At 40.9% G+C, this 27,675-nt stretch overlaps 2 protein-coding genes across 2 annotated transcripts; both read left to right on the top strand.

The window, feature by feature from the left end:
- The first annotated feature begins 1,188 nt into the window (after positions 1-1,188).
- snx27a (sorting nexin 27a) lies at positions 1,189-27,675 on the top strand. The gene is made up of 14 exons (XM_040021458.1): positions 1,189-1,193; positions 13,125-13,508; positions 16,443-16,668; positions 17,102-17,294; positions 17,536-17,600; positions 18,312-18,416; positions 18,515-18,593; positions 18,888-19,051; positions 20,509-20,598; positions 21,281-21,430; positions 22,107-22,235; positions 22,501-22,560; positions 22,735-22,783; positions 23,248-27,675. Exons 2-14 carry the CDS (start codon positions 13,198-13,200, stop codon positions 23,316-23,318), a joined length of 1,692 nt encoding a protein of 563 aa, XP_039877392.1. The 5' UTR covers positions 1,189-1,193; positions 13,125-13,197; the 3' UTR covers positions 23,319-27,675.
- Positions 4,647-6,746, top strand: LOC120727244 (ictacalcin-like). The gene is made up of 3 exons (XM_040021461.1): positions 4,647-4,778; positions 6,080-6,225; positions 6,439-6,746. Exons 2-3 carry the CDS (start codon positions 6,088-6,090, stop codon positions 6,577-6,579), a joined length of 279 nt encoding a protein of 92 aa, XP_039877395.1. The 5' UTR covers positions 4,647-4,778; positions 6,080-6,087; the 3' UTR covers positions 6,580-6,746.

The following is a 27,675-nucleotide window of genomic DNA, read 5'->3' as shown; positions in this document are numbered from 1 at the left end:
TGTGACATATGAAGAAAACTAAGACAGATGGGGCGAATACTTTTACACAACAGTGTTTATACACAGCATGTTTATTATCAGTTAGCTTGGTGAAAGAGAGATACAATCATAAGGTGATAATTCTGACAAAGTCACAGTGCTTACGGAGGCCGCCTGTGCAGAAAATTCAAAAAACTTTATGCAGGAAACCATCTGAACCTTTTTGAAGCAATGCCTGAAAGTCACTGCACTTTAAACTGGGATGCAATTGCTTGGTGTCATAGTCATGATTATTAATTGGGGTAAATGTTGAGTCGTCAGATAAGATCTCATAAATAAAACATTGACTCCCAAAAATATATATGGTATAAAACTGGTTGTAGTCCAGTTTCAAGGTGTGGTTGCTTTCCCACGATAATCTGTGACATGCATGTAAACAACCTCACGTCAAACTAGTTTGACATGTTTCTGGTTTGTTTTTTTGTTTCCTCAAACAGCCAAGTTGTTTGGGTGTGTTTACACTGTGACAAAGTCGTCCTGTTCAGTTGTTAATAAGGACAACTAAGAAGCTCGGTGTGTACCCTCACCTGGTGCAGGCGGGGTGTGCAGGTACACCTCCTCACTGTACTCTCCGTAGCCCGCCTTGTTGCAGCCTCTCACCCGCAGCACGTACACGCTGTCCATTTCCAACCTGTCAATCACAGCGCTGCTTCCACTCACTTCGTCCAATCGCTGCCAGCCCCAGCGTGCAGCGGCCAGTCCTCCTCTGATCCCACCTCTGGACGCTCCTCCTGGTACTACACCACGACGGCGATACTCTACAGAAAAGTGCCAGGATGGTGCAGACTCCGGGGGCAGAGGGCAAGGAAGGAATCAACAAAGGCTTTCAGGAGGGACAGTGAGGAAGACTCACAGTTTTTTAAGGACGTATGAAAAAGAAAAATTAATGAATAAAAGATAAGACTGTTTTTAATCTATATTGCTATTGTAATAAAAAAAATATAAACAGCACATTAGTGACATCCCTTCAGTTTTTATTTCCAGATACTGTGCTGTATGTGGGGCTTTCCATATTTCCTTTCACATATTTACATTTGAACCTAGCGAGGGTGTTCCCTGCCTCCTCTCTGATGGATATTTACTTTTACAATAACAGATGCAACAATAAACTGAACTTTCAAATAATGAGTTAAGGGTATGCACAAATAGTCCCAGTATGTAATAAATTGGGCAGCCAGTCATAAGAATGTAGGCCCAAAGGTGCAAGGGAGCTAAAACAGCTTGTTACAGAAAAAAAATAACAAATATGGTACTGGAAACTTTGACAATACACACATTTTGTGCTATTCTTTGGATTTACTGACAACACTTCTTATACTGTTTCTTTATTTGGCAAGATGATCAGCTGAAAACCAAGTCAATTATAAAACATGAATCCTATATTGGAACCAATGAAGTTATGATTCCTATACATTCTAAGGTTGCTTCTTCTACCCTGAAGCCAAACAACACAGAGAAGAATGCACAAAGAGAAGCCTCTGAAGATTTCCCCTCAAAAAAAGAAAGAAAGCGCTAATCTAAGATATATTCTATCAAATCAGAAAGTGATTACTTATCGTAAACAAAAGGGAAACCTGTTATGAGTCTGGCAAGAAGCCTGCACAAAACAGGGCTGATCTGTTTCTTTCAGCAGTTCCTGCGTGAACGCCATGAGCCCAGCGTGTTCCAACAAGCCACGTCTCTCCGCCACTTGAGCAGCCAGTGCCTCGCCTCGTTTCTGCCGTGCCCCCTTCAGAGCCTGGGTGAGCGAAGCGGGACGCTCGGCGAGAGCGGCCGTCAAATCCCTGATGCTCTGAGCCAGCTACTTTCTGACCGACACGCTGTTTACCTGGTGAGGAAAAAGCACAAAGACAAGTTTGGAGAACTAACACCAGGCTTCTGCTGGTACATTCTTAAAAAGGGTCCAAATATAAAACACTTTGAGAAAAGACACATTTTTGGAGTTATGCATGAAACATGCAGCAGTTGCATAGTAGCCAATCCTAAACAGCCAAGCTGAACAAATACTTGCAGTAGCTGCTGACTGATTTTAATCCCATGTTCAGGGAGATTTTGTGGGCCAGAAGTATTAATCACCTCAGTCTGTGTGATGGAACTCTCCAGCTGGGTAATCTGAGCCAAAACTGTGTCCTGGTTGGACAGAATGTAGTTCATCTCCTTTGTAATCTTCTCCTGTCAAATTAACACCGAATACGTGACACAGAAACAACAAATGCACACAGATTATCAGTTTCACACAGCCACACATCTGCATTATCTTGCACACTATGCTTGTCTAACAGTTAAAGCTGCATTACTGTAGCTTTTTAAACAGCACTGCATCATTTTTATCTTTACCTTCATTGCATTTGGTGGTTGCATTTCAAATGTTAGTGAAGTGCAAAACTATTTTAGAGATCTAGACTAAGTCTAAGTGGTGCAACAATTCCTCCTTGATAGCTCAGAATCTCATCTCTGCAGTCTTGCGTGAAAGACTTGGAGCAGAGTCGCTACGTCTCCAAATAAAAAGGAGCTAGTTGAGGTTGTTTATCTGACCTTGTCAGATGGCACCTGGGTGAGGTGTTCCAGACAAGTGAAAGAAGATGGAAGGATAGATAGGGACGGGAATCAAGAACCGGTTCTCTAGTCCAATTCCTTGGAATTGTTAGTCTGCCTGCCGATCGATCCTGTTTATCGGTTGCATTTGCACTTGTGCAACAATCAGCTGATTTCAGTTTGTTTGTCAGAGGAAGCAGTGAAGCAGTCTTTGACTACTATAATATATTATTTTAAACTGTGAAATGTGTGAAATGGAGGGTTTCACACTATTCACATATATGCTGGCTTCACTACTACATTCTTTGTGTGTATTCCTGCCTCTAGTAAACCTTTCACTGTGCGGGACAGAGATAGATGTCAGATTGTGAGTCAAACCTTCAGTGCTTGGTACGCCTGGGCAACTGGGAGGATTTTATGTCCGGTGTGAATGCGGCGCAGTTTGCAGAGGGGGCAGAGCAGCCGCTGACATGACCGACAATAGAACTGCAGCTTCTCCTGGTCGTGTTCTGGACAAGTCAGCACCTGAGCGAGACAGGCAAAACAGATGAGAACAATTTAATCTGAGGCACATTTTTACTGATTGGAAGAAAACAGGAATGTAGCACACAAGTGTGAGTATGCCTGGGTAATTTATTGCTTTGCCTTTTGCTAAGCAGCCAAGAGCAAGTGGAGGGCTCTGAAAAACAAAAGTAAAGTAAATGTAAAGGGCTCTCTGTATTTTCTTCTTTGTGTTGTTACAATCTAAGTGGGTCAGAAATCCATATTTTGCACATGGAAAGAAACCATAACTGTTCCATCCATGCAGTCTTACGGTAATGTAGAATTACTATCCTTTATGCAACTTGATCTGTGCCTCGCATGGCAATCACACTTTCTATATAATGCAGTGCAATATAACTACACTCGGTTTACCACTTATTTAACAACATATACAATTAATACTTATAAACCCTCAGCAAAGCATGTCTTGTTAAAAAGTGTAAGAAAAGAATTCATGTCTGCTGCCTCCTCTCTGATGGATATTTACTTTTACAATAACAGATGCAACAATAAACTGAACTTTCAAATAATGAGTTAAGGGTATGCACAAATAATCCCAGTAAATGTAATAAATTAGGCAGCCAGTCATAAGAATGTAGGCCCAAAGGTGCAAGGGAGGTAAAACAGCTTGTTACAGAAAAAAAAAAAACAAATATGGTACTGGAAACTTTGACAATACACACATTTTGTGCTATTCTTTGGATTTACTGACAACACTGCTTATGCTGTTTCTTTATTTGGCAAGATGATCAGCTGAAAACCAAGTCAATTATAAAACATGAATCCTATATTGGAAGTTGTGATTCCTATGCATTCTAAGCCTGCTTCTTCTACCCTGAAGCCAAACAACACAGAGAAGAATGCACGAAGAGAAGCCTCTGAAGATTTCCCCTCAAAAAAAGAAAGAAAGCGCTAATCTAAGATATATTCTATCAAATCAGAAAGTGATTACTTATCGTAAACAAAAGGGAAACCTGTTATGAGTCTGGCAAGAAGCCTGCACAAAACAGGGCTGATCTGTTTCTTTCAACAGTTCCTGCGTGAACGCCATGAGCCCAGCGTGTTCCAACAAGCCACGTCTCTCCGCCACTTGAGCAGCCAGTGCCTCGCCTCGTTTCTGCCGTGCCCCCTCCAGAGCCTGGGTGAGCGAAGCGGGACGCTCGGCGAGAGCGGCCGTCAAATCCCTGATGCATGACCGTTACATGTCATGCATGCGGTCATGCAAGACTGTTACATGACCATTATTTATTTAATTTACTTTAATTGTCTCATGCAAAAAGTCCTCTTAAAGACACAGGACCCCAAACTTTACATTTCATATTTTATTGTCTTTTGTTCTGCAGCAATTCCAGATTCAAAAGCAGTCCTGAGATCATAACGTCAGAAACATTTTGTAAAACATGCAGCAAGTTTTTAGAATTCTCCAAATCCTCAAATGCAAACATTCACTGTAACAGCACACGAGTGTCGTGTTTGTTAAAGAATATGTTTTTAAAAATGAAGGAAGGAGGAGTGGTTGGAGATGAAAGGAGCGTTCTAGAGGGAGGGGGGAGGGATACTGGGTGTGGTGATGTATAAAGCATCTTTGCCACCCATTGGTTCATCACAACAGCTCTACCAAGATCAACAGTAGCCTCCAATTGTCTTAAACCTCAGCACTGGTGAGTAGAAAATCCTACAAGTGCTTTTTTTGTTTGTTATCTGCTTTTATTTACTCACTCTAAAAACGTTTCCAGGTTTGTTTGTTTGTTTGTTTGTTTTAATCCAGCAATGCTCATTACAGTTAGTTTCGTATGAATGCACATTAAGAATTAGTAGAAAAGTATTGATGAATTGCAAAGTTTGTCACATCCATGTGGACTTTAATGCTTAAACTTCTCTTCTTGCTTATGAAACTTGATGCTGCAAAAGACTGAGCTCATTTTGTCTGAATCCCACTAACTTGTTTGGAAACTCATTTTTACGGAGGCATTAAAGTTTTTTGGGGGGTTAGGAGCGATTCTCACCTTTAACTGCAACCTAATTGAGGAATGATGCGGTACAGGATTTGTGCTCTCTTTCCTTGTAACTCCCTTCGGTTTCCAAACTCTCTGATGCCAAAGTTTCTTCAGCTTAGCGCACCCTAGAGAGGGGAAAGCACTGTATGACTCACAACATAACCACTAGCAAATCTCTTGGGTTTATACAGTCAAGTGGAAAGAACGCATAATTTAGATATACTATGTTAGAAGAACAGACATCTGATGTTGCTTTGGGGACTTTAATTAAGCTGCAACCTGCTTCCTTATCTCCTTCTGCTGTTGCCATAACAATGTCCTGTGTCACTTGGCAGAGACGCTACATTAGAGACCGCTGAAAAGGGAAATAAGAGTGGTGGGGCCCAGGTGGATATCTTGAGTTTATTTTTATCAAGCTCCACTGAGAACCCAGAGAAACTTTGGCAAAGACAAACAGTAATATCAGCCACTGTTTTCTGCTATGACCTCCAGTATGCACTTGCACATGCATATGTTTTACTGCATGTATACATGTATAATTCCAGAATTTAAATATATTAGCAATGTAATTTGTAGAAGTGGTTCAAAAGTAACTGAAAGGAGCTTCACTGCATCATTATTTTAGGCAAACCTAAAATGGACCTCACAGGGTTAAACGACTAAATCTCTTTCACTCTGGTTTTACCAAACAGGCCCTGCCTATTCCCCTTTTTCTCCCTCGTTTACTTCTAAATAATTCCTCGTGTTCCAAATATCAATGATGTCCTTTGTTAAGATCCTACATTTGACCACAATACCACGTGATTCAGCCTAATCTGCACCAGATAATGAGTCATAGCAGAATTATGTGTAAACGTTATTCAGAGGAGGCATCTTTCTTTAATCAGTGTGGATTTCCTGCACAAACAAATACCACTGCAGTCTCAGACGTAACATTTTGTTTTCCTTCTGTCTCCCTAAACTAGCCCTAATCATGTCTGACATCATGAATGGTATGGCCATGCTCATTGCCGCCTTTCATAAATACTCTGGGAAGGAGGGAGACAAACTCACCCTAAGCAAGGGAGAGCTGAAGGATCTTCTTCAAAATGAGCTTGGAGACATATTTGGCGTAAGTGGTCTCTATCCTCCTTCTATCTCACACCCAGTAGGTTGCCTGAAAACACTGCCATACTGATGCAGAGCTTTTACTTTGAGAGAGTGGAAAATACACAGATTTTCCACTGTGGTTTGCGTAACTATTTGAGCAGAAGTAGGCTGAGCAGTTCTTTGTTTTATGATCACTTAGTGTCTAAATTCAAGCTAACACTTTTCTCCACTGCAGAAATCCACTGACAAGGCAAAAGTGGACAAGATCTTCAAGGATCTGGACGCAAACGCGGACGGCACTGTGGATTTTCAAGAGTATGTCGCGCTGGTCGCCTGCCTCACTGTGCTCTGCAACGATTTCTTCACCGAAAAATAAGGATCCAAGCGCCACCTTGCGGCCAACTGAGAGAGCTGCCGTTCGGTGACAGGAAGTGTCCCTTGACAGCTTTTTTGAAGAAGATATAAACACAAATATATGACAGTGAAGTCAAACTTACACTGAAATCCAAAATGAAATAAATCTTTTTTTTCTCTGTGAAAGACTAGAGTTGCATTTTGTGTATTCTTACATTAACTGGGAGAACTATTTGTTCCAGTATTGAGCAATTGCAGAATCTTTGGAAGGCTTATGATAACAAGAATGTTTGCCTCGGAAATCAAAATGTTTCTATCAGCAGAGTTCATGCTTTGCAGCTGAAGTATCTTCTAAGTTTCCTAAAGTGACTTCAGGAAAGGAGTAATACCACTGCAAGTTCTGACAGGAAGGATGTCACCAACGCTGACAGAGATGCAGAACTGAAAATATCTACCAGAGCAGGCTTTTTGAAGTTGCACTGAAGAAACTTTTGAAAGAAGCAAGAACACAAGCCTGATCTCACTAATAAAAAGTGAACTTCTTAAGCAAAACATCCTTATATCATACATCCTTAAATTTAACACACTCTGGGTTTCAATTTGGAACCCATTTCCACACAATGAATTAAGATATGTGTAATATTCGGAAATGACACAGGGAAAAAGTACTGAATGCATGAAGAAACAAGAAACATTTAATGATGGGCAAAACTAGCGAGCTCTCTCGGGCCCTTTGCAACTTTATTGTTGCAAAACATACTGATTTCATTGGTTAAAGAAGAATTTCTAAACTACTGAAGGTTTCAGTGTTGGGGCCATAATCCGAAAGTGGAAAGAACATAATTGCAGCATAAACCGGCCACGACCAGGTACTCCCCGCAAGATTTCAAGCAGAGTGTCATGGTCAGCGGGGGCAGACCGTGTGGAGAGTGTGTGTGGTGGACCCAGGCGCGAACACAGTTGAGGAGGTGGGAGTGAACTTAAACTGAGAGCGAGCCTTTATTCGGGCTGATGCAGAGGGGAGTGGACAAAACATAACAGGGACAGAGACTGCAACTAACCAAAAACCTAAACAGGAGAAACACTAACCTGACTGAAAAGAATAACTATGATCACTGTGAACAGAATGCTGTGCAGATGCATGGTAACTGTGAACCAAAAAGCGTGACGAAACAGACATGAACACGACCTGCACGGAACCTCATCGTGCAGCTGCATGAAAAACAACATAAACCAAATGGCAAACATGAACTGCACAGAATCCTGAAAAACACTTAACTTGACCAGGGGGCGGTACACAGACAACACGACAACGAATAAAGGAAGACTGAGGACTTAAATACACACATGAGGTGATCAGGGGAAGTGGAGACACATGAGAACACAGCTGACTCGAATGAAACATAAAGACAATACAGGGGAGAGTAACACTAACTACAATGAACAAAGAACACCAGACTCTTACAAAATAAAACAGGAAACACGGAGACATAGACATGGAGATAAAACATGAGATGAACTTAACCACAGACATGAAACATGACATGAATTTACTGAGTACGGGGGGAGATGACAGAAATAGCTAAGAAATAAGGTCTGAACAGCAACCTAGAAATTAACTAGTTTGACAATGAATACAAAAAATACATAAAACTCAAACACTGGGTCACACGACCCAGTACCGTGACACAGAGGAGTGAAAAGAATTATCTGAAGAGTTGAAAGAAAACAATAATTAATGCACTCAACCACGTTGCCCTGTATCCATGCTCATTGCTGAAGAAAAAGCATGTTAAAGCATGTTTAAAGTTTACTGAACAACATTTAGATAAGCCTGTGAAATACTGGAAGAAAATCTGTGAAAATCGCCGTGATGTGGGACTGTTTTTTATCGTACGGTACTGGCACGTTTCATATAATCAAAAGGAAGGATGGAAAAATATACCGAGACATTTTTGATAAAGATCTGCTGCCATCTGATGAAGATGAAATGCAGACAACGATCCCAACTACACAGCCAAGGAAACTCTCAGTTTGTTTCAGAGGAAGAAAATAAAGCTGCTAGAATGACTCAGCCAATCACCTGACCTGAATTCAATTGGAAATCTATAGAAAGAACTAAAGATCAGAGTTCAGAAGGGGCTCACGGAACCTTCGGGATATGAAGACTGTTTGTGTGGAACAATGGGCCAAAATCACACCTGAGCACAGCATACGACTGGTTTCTCCATACAGGAGGCATCTAGAAGCTGTCATCACCAACAAAGACTTTTGTGCAAAGTGTTGAATAAATTTCAGTAAGCGTGTTCAATACTTTTTCCCTGTGTCATTTCTCAGTTTTATACACAGTTTATGGATATCTGTGGTTTCATTTCTTTGCATGTGTGGATGTGATCGGTTGTTACTGACATCTGGTGAGAATTTCACATCAATAACACCTTTAGAAATATGTTTACTTAGAAAAGTGGTGACGTGTTCAAAACCTATTTTAACCGCTGTACTTTTTTTGATTGTTTGAATTAGCTACTCTGCCTTGTTCGCTTGTTATCCTGCAAAAATAGGGTGCTGTCTTGAACAATAGTGCTTCAGACTTTCTGAAGGTGTCCCTGGACTTTCAGTGGCTCCAAAGCCTCATTAGAAATAGTCTCAGTGTAAGGAAGCTATAAAGAAGTCATTCTTAAGATAGGAAAGCAAGGAGAAAAGACTGCTATATACTAAATTACACAAATATTATAAGGTGAAGGTATATTGCAACAAAACTGTGACAGACAACAGAAAAAAAACAACACAAAAAATGTTTTTTCGGTCATTGAAGAAACCTGGAGAGCTAATCCTGAAGACTACTTAAAGAATTGGCTAGAAAACTACTCTAACATGTCAAAGAATAGGTGGTCATACCAAAGATTTTTGGATCATTCAAATTCTGTTTTTGTTGTTTGTGCTGTATTTCCATGTAGCTTTGCCCAGGTCTCCATAAATCACTGCATCTATTTCCCATTTTCCTAGAAAACCATGACAACAGCACATGACTGCACATGACTTTGCATGTGTAACATTTAAGTAACTCCTGTAAGACTGAAAATGAATTAATACTTGGGGCATAATATAGCATTCCTGTTTATTTCATAGCTTTTGTTGCATAGTTAGAGTGTGTGTTGCACTGCTGCATATAGTATTTTCAAAAAGTTATCCATCTCCCACTTTTGCTACTTTAATTGTACATTTTTTCTTGAAAATTAATCAATGAATGAATCTTTGGAATTCTAGGCAATCGTTCGCAGTACTAATACGATGGATATTTGAGTCATGTGAAAAATAATTTCTCACAGGCTTCTATGCAGTCCTGTGAAAAAATACCTACAACCCATGATTCAGTACTTGTAAAACCACATTTAGCAGCAATAACTTGAAGTAATCACTTTCTGTATGACTTTATCGGTTTCTTGCATTGCTGTGGAGGAATTTTGGCCTACTCATCTTTACAATGTTGCTTCATTGTAAAAGTCGCCTTGAGGCGACTTTTGTTGTGATTTGGCGCTATATAAATAAAATTGAATTGAATTGAAATTGAATTCAGTGCATTGAGGTTTGTGGGCATTTGTTTTTGCACAGCCTTCTTAAAGTGCCACTACAATATTTTTATCTGGCTGAGATCTGGACTTTGACTGTGTCATTGTAACATTTTGAGTCTTTTCTTTTTCATTTATTCTGTTGGAGATTTGCTGCTGTTCTTACATTTATTGTCCTGTTGCATGATCCAGTTTCAGCCAAGCTTCAGCTGTCAGACAATTGGCTTCTCAATTGACTCGAGAATACTTTGGTATACAGACGAGTTCTTAGTCAACTTAATGACTGCAAGGTGCCCAAGTCTTGTGGCTGCAAAACAAGCCCAATCACTATCAGCAGTTTCACCATGTCTTCTGTGTGAAACAGGAAAGATAGTAATGCGAGGAAAATAATATCTTACTGTTCATATAAGATAAAGCAGGGATTAAACACTTTTATTAGAAGTAGAACAAAAACAAGAGAACAGTTAAAACTAAATAAAGAAAAAACAACTACAACTATTTATTCTATGAGGGATTCCACTGGGAACATTACTCATGATCCACAACAAATAAATAAATCTTTTAGTCTTTTATGAAGCTTTATACTCCACACAGATGAATCCTTCCAGCGCTGACATTGCAGAAGATAAATCTACCGAAACTACATGACAGATTGTGGATCTGGATTCACCTCTTTCAATGTCCAAAATTCCCAGAAGCCCCACAGCATCTCCCAAACAACAAAGCCCCAGGTCCACATGGTTTTCCAGCAGAGTTTTACAAAGATTCTGGCCTACACTAGCACCTATTTTTTTTCAGTCATCACCAAACCCTCACTCCTCCACCGTTGTGCTTGATAGTTGGTGCGAGGTATTTGTGCTGATATGATTTGTTTGTTTTTTGCCATATCTGAGTATCATGGCCTAACATCTCCACTTTGAATTTGTGAGACCTTCTCATGGCAACACTTCTAAACAAGCTGTACTTGTTCATTCTTTTTCTATTTGTAATGTCATGAACTTTAACATTTGTTCATGCTAACTAGGCAGAGTCTGAGATGTAGTTGATGGACTGTTGCAGTTTCTCTGAGCATTGCACTTTGGCAAGAATGTGGCATTCTTTTAACACACACCTGAATGCTCCAGACCAGGAAACTGCCAAAATATCTGCTTTTATAGAGGTGCTCACACTTGCTGATGATCATTTAATCAACCGCATTTGATTAGCAGCAACTAGCTAATACTTGCCCTCTTAATTCCTATGGAAACGGTAAGAGTTTACTTAAGTTTTATATGTCTGCAAAAACTTTTTTAACATGACTGCATATTATTCTACCGTAGTGCATTGTTGGCAATAAAGACAAGTCATGTGGTTTAGTGGTTTACAACCTGCAAGTTTTCATTCCAATCAAATAAGACAGGAAGTGTCAGCTTATCTCTCCCTCAGTACTCTAAAACAAGGAATCAGCAAATGTGTTGTGCAATCATGTTTAGCAGGCTTACACAAGATAACATAAAACAATCAGCTGTTCAGCATAAATGAGAAAGAAATGTTGAACATTAAAATAAGACAAGGTTGTGAAAAGTATTTGCTCCCTTCTTGATTTATTTTATTTATTTATTTGCCTTTTTGTCACTCTTGCATGTTGCAGATCATCAAACAAATTTTAATATTAGACAAAGATAACCCGAGTAAATACAAAATGCAGTTTTTAAATGATGATTTTATTTATTAAGGGGAAAGACTAAACAAACCTGGTCCTATGTGATAAAGTCGCCGGCCTTTGTTTTACCACCCTCGGTAGCAAGAACACCAGAGGAAAAAAGTAATAAACATCCATCAGTCTGCAAAGGATCACAAAGACATTTCTAAGGCTTTGGGACTCTGGTGAACCACAGTGATATTAAGACTCATTACATCTGGTGTAAAGCTACAACAGCATTTAATAAAAAGAATATCAGTCAAAGCAGTCAAACATTGTGGTGGTAGCATGGCAGTCTGGGGTGATTTGCTGCTTCAGGACCTGGACGATTTGCTGTAATTGATGCAATGAATTCTGCTCACTACCAGTAAATCCTGAGGGAGAATGTCCAGCCATCAGATCATGCTCTGAAGTGCAGCTGGGTTTTGCACCAGGACAAGCATAAAACACACCAACAAGTTCAGCTCTAAATGGCTCAAAAAGGACAAAATTGAGATTTTGGAGTGGCCTAGTCAAAGTCTCGACTTAAAACCATTTGAGATGCTTTGGCATGGCTTTAAACGGGTCGTTCAAGCTCACAAACCCTCCAATGTGGGTGAATAAAAACATTTCTGCAAAGAAGAGTGGACAGATTGGACTCCAATCCAGTGCTTTTGTGAAAGACTCACAAAAGTATTGAATTGCAGTTCTTGCTACCAAGGGTGGCAAAACCAGTTATTAGGTTTAGGGGGTGAGTGCAGGGTAAGGTAGGTGTGTTTATTTTTTCTGGTAATAAATGAAATAATTATTTAAAACTTGCATTTTGTGTCTACTCGAGGTTATCTGTAATATTAAAATAATAGAAGAAATCAGAAAAAAGCTAAATATTTTTACAGCACTATATGTGTACATGTCTGATAAAATGCTGTACGTATTTATAATTATAATGTCTTTATTTCTGGATTCCTCTGTAGAATCATAACTAAAATTGTGGGGAAAAAATATATTTATATTTCTCAATAGTGGTTGGGTCCAGTGCCTCTCATCCTTTAACTCCTGCCGTTTGCAAAGTTTGCAGCATCATTTAAATGCAATCACTGGCACTCTTTGTCTGTTAAGATAAAACAGAAAGGGTTTAGTAGAAAACAAAGGGATTAAGAATGCGTTTTAATCAACAACGACATTGTTTCATTCAATGCGTTGAATGGAAACGAGAGTAAACAACACACTTTCGGTGACGCCTCCGGCAGGTCACGTTGCATGGCCGTGTCCCGTGACGCTGCCAGGGGGCGGGTTATCACCAACAGAGTCGGTCTGTGGAGCTAACCTCACAGAGAGGATCGGAGCCCGAGTGTTGTTTTGAATTTGCTGGAAGACGCCGATTTGGAGAGGGGTAGTGCCTGTGAATAAGATGGCGGATGTAGGAGGCGATGAAACTCGGCCCGTTCTCCCTTCGGCATCCCGTAACGGTCCGGTTGTCGGTTCGTCGGCTGGCACCGCGGGCCACGGCGCAGCAATGGTCACATCGGGACCGCGGATGGTCAGGATCGTCAAGTCGGAGTCCGGCTACGGGTTTAATGTCCGCGGTCAAGTGAGCGAAGGAGGACAGCTTCGGAGCATCAACGGGGAGCTGTACGCCCCTCTTCAGCATGTCAGCGCTGTTTTACCCGGAGGTGCTGCGGACCGAGCCGGGATAGTGAAGGGTGACAGGATCCTGGAGGTGTAAGTCAGCTTCTGCCCCTTCCAGTTAGGACGCGGAGTTAGCAATTGGAGCTAGCTACCCAGTTTAGCCTGTGTGGATCCAGTTTCAAGCATGTGTTATTCCGTCTTCGAGGTTTGCTTCTTGTTGCCATTAAAGTAACTCACTAGTTTATTAATTATTCAGCTTTGGAGCGTTTTGACCTGAGTAAATATTTAAGGCTGTAGCTCCGGTGAGATAACTAGAAAGCTAACCAGCTTACATAAGTTGGACAACAGCCTGTGCATGTTGATTAGCTGTAGCTCGCTAGCGAGCCAGGTAGCTAATGTGTTTGGCTAGCTCCTTGCTCAGTGTCAGCTCCAGCGGGAGATGTAGGACGACATTTAGACGACAGTCCACTTTCCACTGCGTTGTCATATGCATAATAGTGTTGATATGTGTTCTTAGCCTGTGAAATGACAGAGGATGGCAGTGTTGTCACTCAAATTCAGCATCATATGACAGGAGTGTGTGGTCTTACTTGCTTTCACTAGCTAGCATTCGCACCAGCCGTGCTGTTTACATGGGAAGTTTGAGGTGCTTTCTATTGATTTTTAGGGTTTGCTTTTGTTCTATCGCTATATGTAACCTCGAGTGGGTTTGATATACGTGAAGAGATCATTTTAGAAGTGCTTTTATGTTATCTATCGTGCCAGCATTCGTCAAGTCTGCTTTCAAGTCTCTTTCCATTTATCAGCGTTCGGTGAAACACTGCTTCCCTTTGAGTCATAGCTGGCATTTAAATGTAACAGGAAATGTGTCCATACACAGAACCTGTAATAATGTCAGCCAAGTGAACAAATCTACAAGCAGGAATGTAAAGCCCTGGCCTTCAGTAAAACCTGAAGTGTTAATGGTAATAGAGCAGTTCTTACAAACTTTTTTGCTTACGTTTAAAATCAGTGTTTAGTTAGTGTGAGTAGTGTTGATGTCACTTGACAGTGGAGCAATAAAGCTGACTTAGAAAAAGGAAGAACAGAAACGGTAAAGAAGGAACACTGCTCTCACTTCCATTTGCTGAGGCATCAGCATGTTGTTTTCCGTTGGGTTTTTTTGTTTTTTTTTTTACTCATTAGTTCTTTCTGCTGTCATATGATAGCGGCAATACTTATCATGTGACCTGTTAACCCGTTTGACCATTTTGCAAAAAAAAAAAAAAGCCTCATAACTGGACTTCAGCCGGTTAAATATGTTAGTTGTCAGCGTTTTACTTAGCAAACAAAGAAAGCCAGCAATGTACTTTATTTACAGTAAGCAGCTCAGGTGGTGTTTCTTGTCTGAGTGTATCACTACTGCCTGAGTGAGCATAGTTGTTGTTTTTTTTCATGATTTCCTTAAAAGACAAGAAAAAGGGGAAACAAATAAAAATGACCTTGCTTTGCCCTTGTGTGTGTTTTTAGAAGATAATGCTGTGTTCAGTAAAGTTCAACTTGTAAAACATTATATAACCAGGAAGTGAAACTAGTGATCGACAACCTCTTGTGCGAGAGCATCCTGGGCCCACATAAGCACCGTTAACCTGGTACGGTTTTCTGAGGTGGGAGAAACCAGAGCAGCTGGGGAAAAACCCACAGAATCATGGGCAGAACATGAAAACTCCCCACGGGTTTGAACCCATGACTCTGTACTCAGAGTGTAAACCACTGTGCCTCCCAGCTGCCAAATTAGGGGATCAGTTGACTGTTAATCAGTGAGCTTTTATCAGTTTTCACCAGCGACTTTATTTTACAGTAAAGAGTAACAAGTGGAATGGCTGATTAAAAAATATAATTAATAACAGTAAAAGCCTGCAAGACACACATATCTGCTCGCATATAATTATTTTATATTATTATTTCTTTATTATTGTTAGTATTATTTTAAGCTCTGAGTAATATTTCATCAAACAGTTTCACTAAGCAATTAAAAGTATTAATACTGTTTTTATTTCTGCCTTAGCCAAATTTACATTGTAGTCATGACGACAGTTTCACCCTTTTGGTTCTGTCCCACCCTTAATTTGGCTTTTCACTCAAACAACTCAGATTAGCTCCCCCCATCACCCCACTCCAAATCTTCTTCTGTTAACTATTATGTACACCCCTTCTTTTTCTGTATGTTTAACTTCCTATTTTAAGTCGGTGACACTACACAGATAAATGCTACGTCTAACATGGCAATCAATGGGCAGGCCTACGCCTACACTTTTCTTCGCCCCCTCCTTTTCAGTGTCTGTCCCACAGTTTCTCATTGGAAGATTAGCAAAGACACCTGATGCTTGTGCCATCTGCTCTCAGCAAAGTCAAAAAGGCACCAGGCGAAAAAGGACATGGGAGCCAACCTAATTGCTTAAGCCTCACAGCCTTGTGTTAGTAAATGGGGAACAATGGGCTAATATTAGCAGACAGTATGTTAGGACAGTGCGTACATTAGCAGCTAAAAGAGTACCAGTTTTATTCGAATGATGTATAGATTATACTGTGTTACTGTAATCCCAGCTGCATTGATCTGTAGCAGTAGTGACTGCATTAAGTGCATCAGTTATCAGCTGCGACATAACCAGCCCGCACCAAGTGCAGTTTATCTATCAGTGTGGTCGTTTCTCACATTCCAAATCCCTTCGGTCAAAGCTTTTTTTTAAAGTTTGTTTTGTACCAGTCTAGCTTTAAATTTAACTGCTTATAATAGTGACAGATCCTTTTTTTTTCTTTTGGAAGATGCATTGATTTAATGTATAGAATTGGAATCTGGAGAGAGTTTAATATCTCTCCAGAGGTATTTTTAAATGCTTTGAATTGTATCCGTCATTCCCTTTTTTGTAGAGAGTTGAATGAACTTCCAATTCAAATATAGTCTGAATGTGTGAGAACAAGTCAGAGCTGCTTGTTCCTCCCCTTTGCCTCATGTTTCTCCTGCGCTCTTTCTCTCTTTTTTTCTAGTAATGGCGTGAACGTGGAAGGTGCAACTCATAAGCAGGTGGTGGACCTGATCCGTGCTGGGGAGAAGGAGCTGGTTCTGGCTGTGCTGTCTGTTCCACCTCAGGAGGCTGACGGTTTGGAAGGAGGAGAGGAAGTCCAGCCCAACTACGACTACAGTGACAAGCAGGCCGTGCCCATTTCTATTCCCACATACAAGCACGTAGAACAGCACTCCGAGAGGTTTGTGGTAAGTGCTGATTTGACAGTTGACATGTTTCCGCCTGGGACTGGGCTTCTCTGGAAGGGTGGAGAGGGCGGCCACGAGTGTGTGTGTTTGCCTGATTTTTAAAATACTTTTGGACCTGTCCGTCTTCAGTTTTAAGTGGAATAACATGTTTGAGCTTAAGCGTTCGATCTAAAGACAGTTCTTAAAGATCTTTCAACCCATCTCACCTCAGGAGGTGGTCCGTCCTCCCGAGGCAGCTGTAGAGGCAACACTGTTACCTTAAATTCTGTCTTGAAAAAAAACAAAACAGAAGAAACGGCTTCCTGTGGTTGCTTTAAACATGTTTTTTTAATGCTGTGGTAGAAAGAAAACCTTTAACCCTCTGATGCAATCATTTCCTTCTCTTGGTCTTCTCTAAAGTTGCTTCATGTTTTGTTTTTTTTAATGCATCTAGGTATACAATGTGTATATGTCAGGGAGGCAGCTGTGTTCAAAACGCTATCGTGAGTTTGCCATCCTGCACCAGAACCTGAAAAGGGAATTCTCCAACTTCAACTTCCCAAAGCTTCCTGGTAAATGGCCCTTCTCCCTATCGGAACAGCAGCTGGATGCACGACGTAGAGGCTTGGAGGAATATCTCGAGCGAGGTAAGATGATTTGGACAGATCACTAGCTCTTCTGTCCCAGAAGAATTAAATGTATTTAAATATTGAATATGTAGTTAGGATGGAAAATACACCATGCACCCACTGTTATTAGTTTTCTAAATTACACAGTAAATCTAAACACTGGATTCATAGTGTTATTTAGCTGCCCTTTGTTGATTTCGTTTACCTTGATTTAATATATTGCTCGCCATTTTTCTTTTCCCTTCCTATTCGTCTGTAGTGTGCTCTGTGCGGGTGATTGGGGAGAGTGACATCATGCAGGAGTTTCTCTCGGAATCAGATGAGGTATGCATCTCATGCATTATTGTTGTAGCAATGCGACTTTTTATTCTGGGTGTTGAAATATTGCGGCTTGAACTTTCTTTTCCTACCAAACTGTTAGGACTTGTGACTTTCTGAATTGGCACAGTGCTCAACAGTCCATTTTTTTTGTTTATTATATTATATTATCAGATATGTACTATCTTAGTTAGAGATTTAATTTCCGAAGATGTTATTGTTTGTATTCCATAATTATAGGAATTCAAACTCAAAAATGGAGGGGGGGGGGTTTCAGCATTGGATCTGACTCCAAGTCTCTTAAGCTGTATTTAAACTGTTCTGGCCCATTTTGAGAATCATTTAGTATCATTTAGCTTTCACTGGTTAAAGGGAGCTTAGTTGAGAGCCGTGTTGGCCAGTGACGCAGGCTGGAAATTGGTTACCTTGCTGGTGTTTTAAGGAAGTGCAGCAGCAAAACAAATACCAATGCACTGATGTAATCCCACATTTAAAGAAGCGCAATTTGGGGGATTAAGACTTCTTGCAGATTGTAAGTCTTGTTTGGCTATGGCTTGTTGGTTTTTTGTTTGTGTTTTTTAATCCACAAGTACTTAGTGGTAACTTAGAACAAACAAAGGCTTGCATATTCAAACAAGCACGTACAAACCCTCATTAATCCACTGGGGTAAACGCAGCTCTACAGCTGTTCTCATTCTGTTTGGCTTCACTGTACAGAACTACAACGGCGTGTCAGATGTAGAACTGCGGATAGCCCTACCAGACAAGACCACCATCTCCGTCAGAGTCCGTAAGAACAGTACCACAGACCAGGTGTATCAGGTAAGACCACTCCCAGTTGTACAGCTATATTGTACAATATTTTCCATCAGTGTTTTTTTTTCCCCACAACTAACTGATGTTGTGTTGATCTTCTGTAGGCATTAGTGATGAAGGTTGGGATGGACAGTATTATGGCGAGCTACTTTGCTCTGTTTGAAGTTATCAACCACTCCTTTGGTAAGAGCTGCACGTGTGTTTGTTGCACTTTACACGGAAAGATGTCTGACCTTTTTTTCACATTCTCTCCTGTTTAATTTGCACATCCTGTTTCGGGGGTTTATGACATGACCACTAAAAATAAATAAAACCCTCTGAATTTAAATCACTGGGCCTCTGGGTATATGAGTAATCATGGGCAGCAAGGGCAGGTATTTTGGTATAGGTTACTAGTATGTTTGTTTTTGTTTTTGTTTTTTTTAAGTAACAAACCCCGTTCATCACCCTTCTCCTTCTACTCGGTTTTTGTTGCAGTGCGGAAGCTGGCGCCTAACGAGTTTCCCCACAAGCTATATGTGCAGAACTACACGTCGGCCGTCCCGGGGACCTGCTTAGCACTCCGCAAATGGTTGTTCAGCTTCCAGGAGGAGGAGTTGCTCAGAGACAATCCGCTGGCACTGCACTACTGCTTTCACCAGGTAATAACAGTAATTGAATTCCTCTTGCCGTGGATTTCGGGGAGCTGAACACAGTGATTTGATTCAGAGTTTATTCTTCTGAGCTGAAAATGCTTAAACATATTGAGGGAAAGTTGGTCAATTACACTGCTGATTTACACTAAACTGATCATACTGGTCTCAGTGGCTCCGTAGTGTAGTGGTTTACACATTGGCCTAACGAGCAAAAGATCCCTGGATCAGTCCTGACATGCAGGGAATGTTCAGGGCCAGACTTGAGCCTGGATCCCTGCTGCAGTCTTTAGCATAAAGGTCACTTGCTCAACCAGGTGAGCTACTGTGGCACCTGCTAGCTGCTTTCTCACTTTGTGATGACTGAATTATTTCTAGCTTAGGAGTATTTTCTGTTATAATTCTGGACACAGACTATAACAGAAACCTTTACCTATAATGTCACCCTAATAAAAGAGCGCTCGGAGATATCATACTTCTTCCGAGGCTGAAAAATTCCCTTCACAAGATGGGTGAATAGAGTCTCTGTCTTTTTTCCTTTTCCCGAGGACATCAAGATGATCCCCAGGTTCTTCTTCTTTCAGCTAAATATGCGTTTATGGAGATACGATGTGAAATGTCCATTTTTGCCTTGTCTTACAATGTTATTAAAATGTCTGGATCCAGATCTGGGTCGACACCCAAAGTTAATAATTTCTCAGCTGGTCAAAGCTCCACCTCGGGTCAGTTTTCATGCAAATACATCCACAAAAACCTCCACAGTTTTTCAAGTAGAAGAGGTGAACTTGAGAAAAATACTCCTCATTTAAATTCACTAAAATTAGCTTCAGTACCCACCTACAGGCTGTCCACTGACCAGTAAAGGTCACTAGCTGAAGCATGGTAAGCATGCAAAGTTCAGCAGTGACCCATTAAAGCGTGCCTCATGAAAAAGAATCACACCAGTGTGTGCGAACCTGCAATAACTCCATGACTTTTGTGGGGTTTGTCCAAGGGGGCAAAGCTGGGAACACAATGGTGACATATCACCCACTAAGCTGGTAAAGATTGTTATATCAGTGAAAAGCTGTTTTTTACACACACAGTTATGAAGTACACTTTCATTTATTTGTACCTGGCAAATATAACTCTAATATTCTCACGCTCTCAGAAGACAGCTGAGAGAGAGGCTGAACAGTTGGTGCACAGCTGCCTGCTGCAGCCAGAAATGACGCTGTGAGACGAGAGTGAACCAAAGCATTAAAGTTATGGGCTAGAAGGCTGAAAGTCATTCAATAAAATATATAGAAATGCATTGTGACTGCCTAAAAATGCACATACGTAATTTTTACGGTCATTGTTTGAATTTTCTCACACAAGGGAGAATGCCTTCATGATGAATGGCCTTAATGTATATATGTGTTTATATTTTATGACCTTAAATGATAAATGTTGTGTCTCCTCATCCCCTCTCCCTGTTCGTGTAGGCACTGGATGATGTGAAGAAGGGATTCATAAAAACAGAGGACAAATCCTACCAGCTGCAGAAACTGGCAGAGCAGCGCAAGATGGCCACGGTCAGTACCACAGACCAGTCTTTGTTCAGGAAGGGGATTGGAATAAGTACACTTTGTGCCTGCTGACCAGCGCTATCACCAAAACACTACCAAATAAAAATGGACAGTCTCAGAAGCCTTTCACACTTCAGAATTCTTCCCTCTGTGGTGTAAAGAGAGATAAAGGAATTGGGTGTATTTGAATATTTGTTGAACATTAACTGAAAGTGGCATGTGTGTAAATTTGGATGACATTCGCAGCTATGTTACTGCTTTCACGCAGCATTTCTGAGGCTTTGAATGTCAGCCTTAGAAGGAAAAAGGTTCATTTATTTGTTCATTCACGTGTCGACAAGCAATCTAATAGCTCCCAATGTTAGGAAGTATTCAGCATGGTTTTCTAAACTTAAAACGAAATAAAAAGCAGAAAAATTACATATACTTTACTTGGATCTACAGCCGTGTTTGTATGACAGAGACACGGGGACGTGAGTGCAGTGTTATAGTTCATCCACATTGTGAGTCAGTCTTCACAGCTCAAACTGCAAGCTCTTCTGAGACCGTCAGCTCAAATGTGTGAACAATAAAAAAAAACAGCATTGTCATATCAGTAATGAGATTTCTCATAAGTTAACTTCTTTCCTTAGTGTGTTCTGTGGAGGAAAATAAAATTGACTGTTACTTTTCCTCTATAATACCGTAGTACCTGAGTCTATTGCGGACATGCGAGGGCTACAACGAGGTGGTCTTCCCCCACTGCTCTTGTGACTCCAGAAGGAAGGGCCACGTCATCACAGCGATCAGCATCAATCACTTCAAGTTGCATGCTTGCACTGAGGACGGCACGCTGGAGGTGAGCATTTAAATAGATAAAGTTTAATATTTTTAAGCTGAACGTCAATACAGTGCTCCCTCGCTATTACGCGGTTCACCTTTTGCGGCCTCGCTGTTTCGCAGATTTTTTTGGTGCAATTTTGCATGCTTTGTTTTTTTTTGTTTGTTTTTTTACAGCGCATTGTGTTCTGCGTCCTGATTGGCTGTAGAGCATTGTCAGTCAATCTCGTGCTGTATCTCCTGCACAGTACAGAATGCGTTCAGCTTTTCAAATTTACATACATCTTCGATCGCTAGCAGTGTGACTCTGAAGTGCTGTACTGTATGTTTGTAAGTTTTCTCCCCAACAAACGCAACACTGTCGATGAAATGTTGTCACCTTCGGGTGCCTTTGGTTTCATTCTATAATACTGGACTTATTTTTCTACAAGGTTTGAACTTTGAGAGTGTTTAAACAAGAGATAGAAATGTGAACATGTTCATGCCTGTCTGAGAAAAGTGTATAAAGTGTGTAGTGGGGTTTTTTACAGCCTTAAAACATCTATAATTATTGTAAAAAAATAAAGTTGGCTACTTCGCGGATTTCACTTATTGTGGGTTATTTTTAGAACGCAACTCCCGCGATAAACGAGGGACCACTGTATAGATTTCTGTGCATGGAGCTTAACTTCTATCATCTCTTGTTTCTCTCTCAGAACCAGGTAATAGCTTTTGAGTGGGGGGAGATGCAGCGCTGGGACACGGACGAGGAGGGGATGGCTTTCTGCTTTGAGTATGCCAGAGGAGAAAAGAAACCTCGCTGGGTCAAGATCTTCACTCCGTATGTAAGTGTACACTCAAGTGTGCCATTCTCTGGTTTTTTTTGTTGTGTTAGCAGCTTTTAGAGTGACACACCTTGATGGGAACAAACGCTTAATAAGTAGGAAAACCCCCGATTTATTAATCAACCCACTTTCCTTCACGTGTAATAAAATCTTTAGTAATGAGAAGCAGGAAAAGTAAACAGAAACATGACTTTTACACAGTGACTCTCCTAATTGTGGTGTATTAGAAGCCTGGATAACAATAACGTCTACTTTTTCCTCCCAGTTCAACTACATGCACGAGTGCTTTGAGCGGATCTTTTGTGAGCTGAAGTGGAGGAAACAGGTAAGAACCACTCCTTTCCTCTTTCATTCTGGGAAGCATGCAACTCTATGCCAGCTTCGGTTTTCTAAACATAGCCTGTTCTTGTATTCTATTTAAATCCAGGAGCCTTTCTTTAGTCTTTTCTTTAAAATGATTAGTCTTATATTTCTGGTGTATTGATTTCTTTGCTCTCAGGTTGAGGAAGAAGCGTCTGATAAAGACAACAAAAACTGCAGCAACAACGGTAAGCAGCAAGCGTTTGTTTGTGCTCCTTTTTGCCCTCAATTCAAAGAGATAAACAGCATCACTGAAAGATTAGAGCCTCCAATTTGATCAGAGGCAAATCATAAAGAAATTTGCATTCAGATCTGGTACAGAGTTATGTTTTGATTGATGGCACACATCAGGCGGCATGAATTATGCAAAAAACAAAGAAATCCAATATGACAGAAGTTAAAATGTCAAGGGCAGGGATAAGATTTAATGCTTGCTTTTATTTTTGTGCATTATGGTAAAAGTTTACGTGAAATGTAATAAAATATGGACAAGAGACCACAAAGGCAGGAGGATAACAGACAGCTGAGGCCTGAGAAAGCTGAGGACATTCAGATAAGAGGCCTTCAGGATGCTGCACGGGGACTGTGCAGTAATTAATTCACAGCGTCTTCAAACTTCCTCCTATTCTGAATCGTCTTATCTATGTTGCAGAGTTTCTGCCTCCTCTGGAGACGCAGCAGAAGGGATGGCGCCACCTAGGGGGAGAGATTGCAACTTCCTAAAGCCGTCACTTGTCATCACTTGAACTAAAACTGGTCCACTTGCATCATCACAGCCACCCCAGAGAGAGCCCATCGACAAACACAGTACTGAGTGACAGACTCGAGGCGAACCCTGCCCCAAAAACAAACTGGAAGTGACCGACTTGGGAAATTGGATTATTAACACTTGCCGAACCCAGGGACACACACACACACACATATAGACACACACATGCAAACAGTAGGAAGAGCATCGAAAGAAGATAAACAAGAGCCAACTTTCACGTCACTTATTAGATCCTCCATAGTGTAACTGTTGTTTTCCTCCATGCATCTGCCCCATGATGTGAGGCAAGACATGAGAGAATTCTCACCACAGCGTGTGATTGGTCAGGGTCACCACAGCGCGAAGGGAGCGCCGCAGTGAAACGCCGCTTGTCGAGAGAGCTGACAGTCCAGAATTGAGGTTGCGACGTTCGGTTTTTCCAACAGGACCCATCCAGATCCCGCGGCGGTGACCTTGTCTGCTGAACTGAGCTGAGATGAAAATATTAATGGAGGGAAACAGAAAAAAGTTCGGTGGTTCTTTCACAGTTGTGATAAAGGACGAAAGTAAAATCATCCTTTACGCCGATGCTGGACATTAACACAGAAGTTGTGTTTTATGTCTCTGGAGTCCTCTGTTTCATCAGAAATCATAAACGGCACAAATGTAACTACATGAAACGGATGTTGAGAGAATGTGTTTGTAATTATTTGTATGTTTAACAATCTTACTTCTGATAAAATATAGATTAATATAAGAGCTGTAATAACTGGTTTCTTGAGATAACACAGTGAAACGCTAACTGAATTTCATTCGAGATGCTATAACTAATTTCCATTTTTCACCTTGACTACAGAGCAACATCTGTTGGCAGTCAGCCCATTAATGTTAGTATGGCTACCCCCCCTCCAGTGTGTTTTGTTGTGGTGAATTTTGCAGGGCTTGGAAGCTGAGGAGAGGAGGCGTTCTCATTTTTAGCTCTGTGCAGGAGTAATTTCTGGAACAAAAGGTTGACGGGCCAAAGCGTTTGTTTGGTTTTTTTTGAAATTTCACACCTTATATGTGGGCTGTCTTGTCGACAGATTGTGAAGGCGAACAGGGAGTTTTGATTGTAATGCCTGCAGTTACCTGAGCAGGCAGCAGGGAGCAGCAGAGCATACGTATGAGGAGTCTTCTCAGACTTTCCTAAAGACTGATGCCTCTGGCTCTGTAACTCACCCAAAAGTATCACTCCACTGCAATTTGTCCATTAACCAAGAGTCAGGAGGATAGATGGGGTGTGTGCACGTGTGCTGCAGAAAGTAGATGGTGCATAAGGTTGTGTGAGCCATCAGCATACATAGCAGTGCAGTCATCTGTCCCCCTCCTGCTGCACCTAAATGAATACAGTATTAGTTGTGTATGTGTTAATGTAATATAATATAATTTCGTGATTATTTTACAGTTCAGGTTTACTTGTGTTTCTCTTTATCTCTGTAAAAGTCAGATTTTACTCTTCTCTCACCTGAAATATGTAGAAAGCAGATTTACATGCTGGCAAGAAAGAAAAATCACAGATTCTTTCCATACATGTATTGATTTAAGTTTTGTTTAATCTTACCAAGGGCTACTAGTTTATCTTGGCATTGGGTGGGGAAAAAAAGCCAAAAAAAACCCTGAAACTGACACTAATTTTTGGAGCGCGGGTCCAAGTTTTCCTTTACGCTGAAGTTGAAATTAGTTGAAACAGTTCAAATTAGGTTTCGGCTATATAAATGTTCATTTTAGGCCTAGGTTTTAGCCGTATATTTGTTCTCAGTCGGTTACCTTGGGGCATGTGTTTGTGTGCTGTGCCAGAGTGTGTCCTCTGTGTTTATCATTGACATTGCTGATAAGCTTTTAGGCTCTGATTGGCTGCGTCTGATGAGCTGCCGGTGTCAGAGCCAGCAAATGAAGATGGGGTTTTTGTATCTGTACGACAGCAGAGACGCCAGACAGATGGAGACAAATGGGGAAGCGTCTCCTATTGTCTAGCAAACATTCCTTGCCGCTCACATGCTTTTTCAGCGTAGCGCACATACGCGCACCCCCCCACCCCCAATGCCACCAATCCAGCTCCCTGCTACTCTCACAACTATATTTTGTTGCAGCCGCACAAAATATTTTAATTGCGGCCCAATTGTTGCTTCTGAGCACAGGCCTCAGTTATACAGGAGTTTATAGAAATACATACCTCAGTGTAGTATCATGTTTGTTTGTTCTTTGCAACACATCACAAGTAGCTGGAATAAGAGGGGGAAAAAACTGCAATGCAGGATGGGCATTTTGACAGGCAGAGTAATAGGCAATTTAGAGATGGATGACATAAGAATCAAAGCTATTCAACCATGATGGGTTTTTTTTTTATTATTTATTTTGGGGTGGGGGGTATAAGCTAGATTGTGTGCTTGCGTGCAGGTTTGTCTGTCCTCTGCTCGTACTCTCTTCAGGTTGGTCTCCCGTCAGCGCAGGAGATGCGGTTGCCGTGGCAGCACCACGTTGTCTCCACACGCTCAGTGCAGCCTCTGTTCCTTTTATTCCTGTCAGCCAACTGACTCGGTCCTCCCAATAATGTATTCAAAGCGGTGTGTTTTTTACTGTTTGATGTTTGTTCTCTGTCCCCGTGGCTCGTGCTGCTGTGAATAGGCTTTTAGAAAGCTGCTGTTTTCCCTGTGGTTTTTTTGTGTTTTTTGTTTAGTTGTTTTTTGTTTTTGTTTTTTTCCTTTTCTTTTCTCGCTGGTTCGGTTTGTCTTGTCTGCACCAGATGCCATCTTAAGCTCAGTCACAGGCAGGTGTGTGTACCCTGTGAGCTGTTGTCCGTTTGAGACGTTTCTTCTGCGAGCTAAATGTCATAGAAAGCAGTGCGTAGGTGACAGCTAAGAGATGAAGGGAATGTTAAGAAGCGTGTCTTTGTACAGTCGATCTGTGTTACTTTCTGTTTGTCAGCGTATTTGCGGTGCCGTGGCCCACCTGGGCTTCAAAGTGAGTATTTAATTATGAAGATGAGATAAAAATTTTCACACAGTGCTTAAGCTTTTAACATCCAGCAGGTCACCGGGGACCTGGTTGCGATTTATCTGCATGTTAAACGAGCACATTTCCAGAACCATTAACATTCAGATTAATCCTCATACGTCCATTTTTGTCCTCACGGTTCTCCCAATCTGTTTTTTTTTCCCCATTTGGCTATGCTGTTGTCCCCGTTGTCCTAGCACTAGGTCACCAGCAACCGGGGTGGATTGTAAGAGGTTAACAGATGACGTGAATGCAAACGTGGTGATGGCAGAATAAAAAAATGTCCATGCGTGGACTGCACACGAGGGCTCAGAAAGTTTGTCTTCGTCACTAACCAGCACTGAAACGCTCATCTACATGATACTGTTGCTATAGTAACACATCAGTTTTCTGAGTCTTGTGTGCCAAATCAGTGCTGATTTTCATAACATCTTTCGGTGGCAGATAATATATGAAGGCCTGTTTGTTTGAACGCTGCAGCGTTTCGATTAATCTGTTTGAAATTTTGATTTATTTTTTGTTTTTTTTGACACTGGGACTTCGTCCAGAGGTTATGTTGGTGTCGTCAGCAGCATTTTTCTGTAAACTTGATGTCTTTGGACCTCTGGAATGCACATCTGGGTCAGAGCACATTAGCTGTAGGCTTGTCTGTTTTTAGCTGATGTGTCCTCCCTATGACTAATCTGAAGGGTGGATGTAATTGGTGTTCAAAAAGTGCTGGCCTCCATGTGATTAATTTCTCTTCATTGCTTACAGAGACGGGGGCTTTCCCATTGCAAGCTGACACCGACGTCGATTACAAATCTAAGCCTTGTTGCTATCTCCAGCATAACCTGTAAATAGCTGTTTTAAAAAGTAAAAGAATATTCTTCTGACAAAAAAATAATAATAATGCACTCTTGTTTCTCCAACTCAGAACTTTTATTTATTTAAAAAAAAAAAGAAACTATAAAGATTGGGGAAATTATAGTGTACAATGTTAGAGCCACCAGTGATCTTTTTTTTGTGTGTGTGTTTGTGTGCGTGCGCGTGTGTGAGTGTGTGTCGAGGAGGGGAACGTTTGTGAAACACACAGAGAAAAGGTGTTTAAAAGAGACGCGGTGTCTCATTTACTAAGTGTATAAAGACATCATTAACACCTGAGGCTTAAAAAAAAAAAAAAGGAAAAATGGAGAGTTTTATATCTAAAATTATCCAGGAAGGTTTACTAACCAGTGTAAGAAAAAGAAAAGTTTTGAAAATGTTGTGTAGAGTAATAAATTGTAACAATATTTTAAATAAAGTTATATATTGGGAAAA

The sequence above is a fragment of the Simochromis diagramma genome, unplaced genomic scaffold (assembly GCF_900408965.1).
Source record: "Simochromis diagramma unplaced genomic scaffold, fSimDia1.1 OVJJ01000753.1, whole genome shotgun sequence".
NCBI lineage: Eukaryota > Metazoa > Chordata > Actinopteri > Cichliformes > Cichlidae > Simochromis > Simochromis diagramma.
Note: the sequence above shows the minus strand (reverse complement) of the source record. Positions and strands in the feature narration are given on the sequence as shown.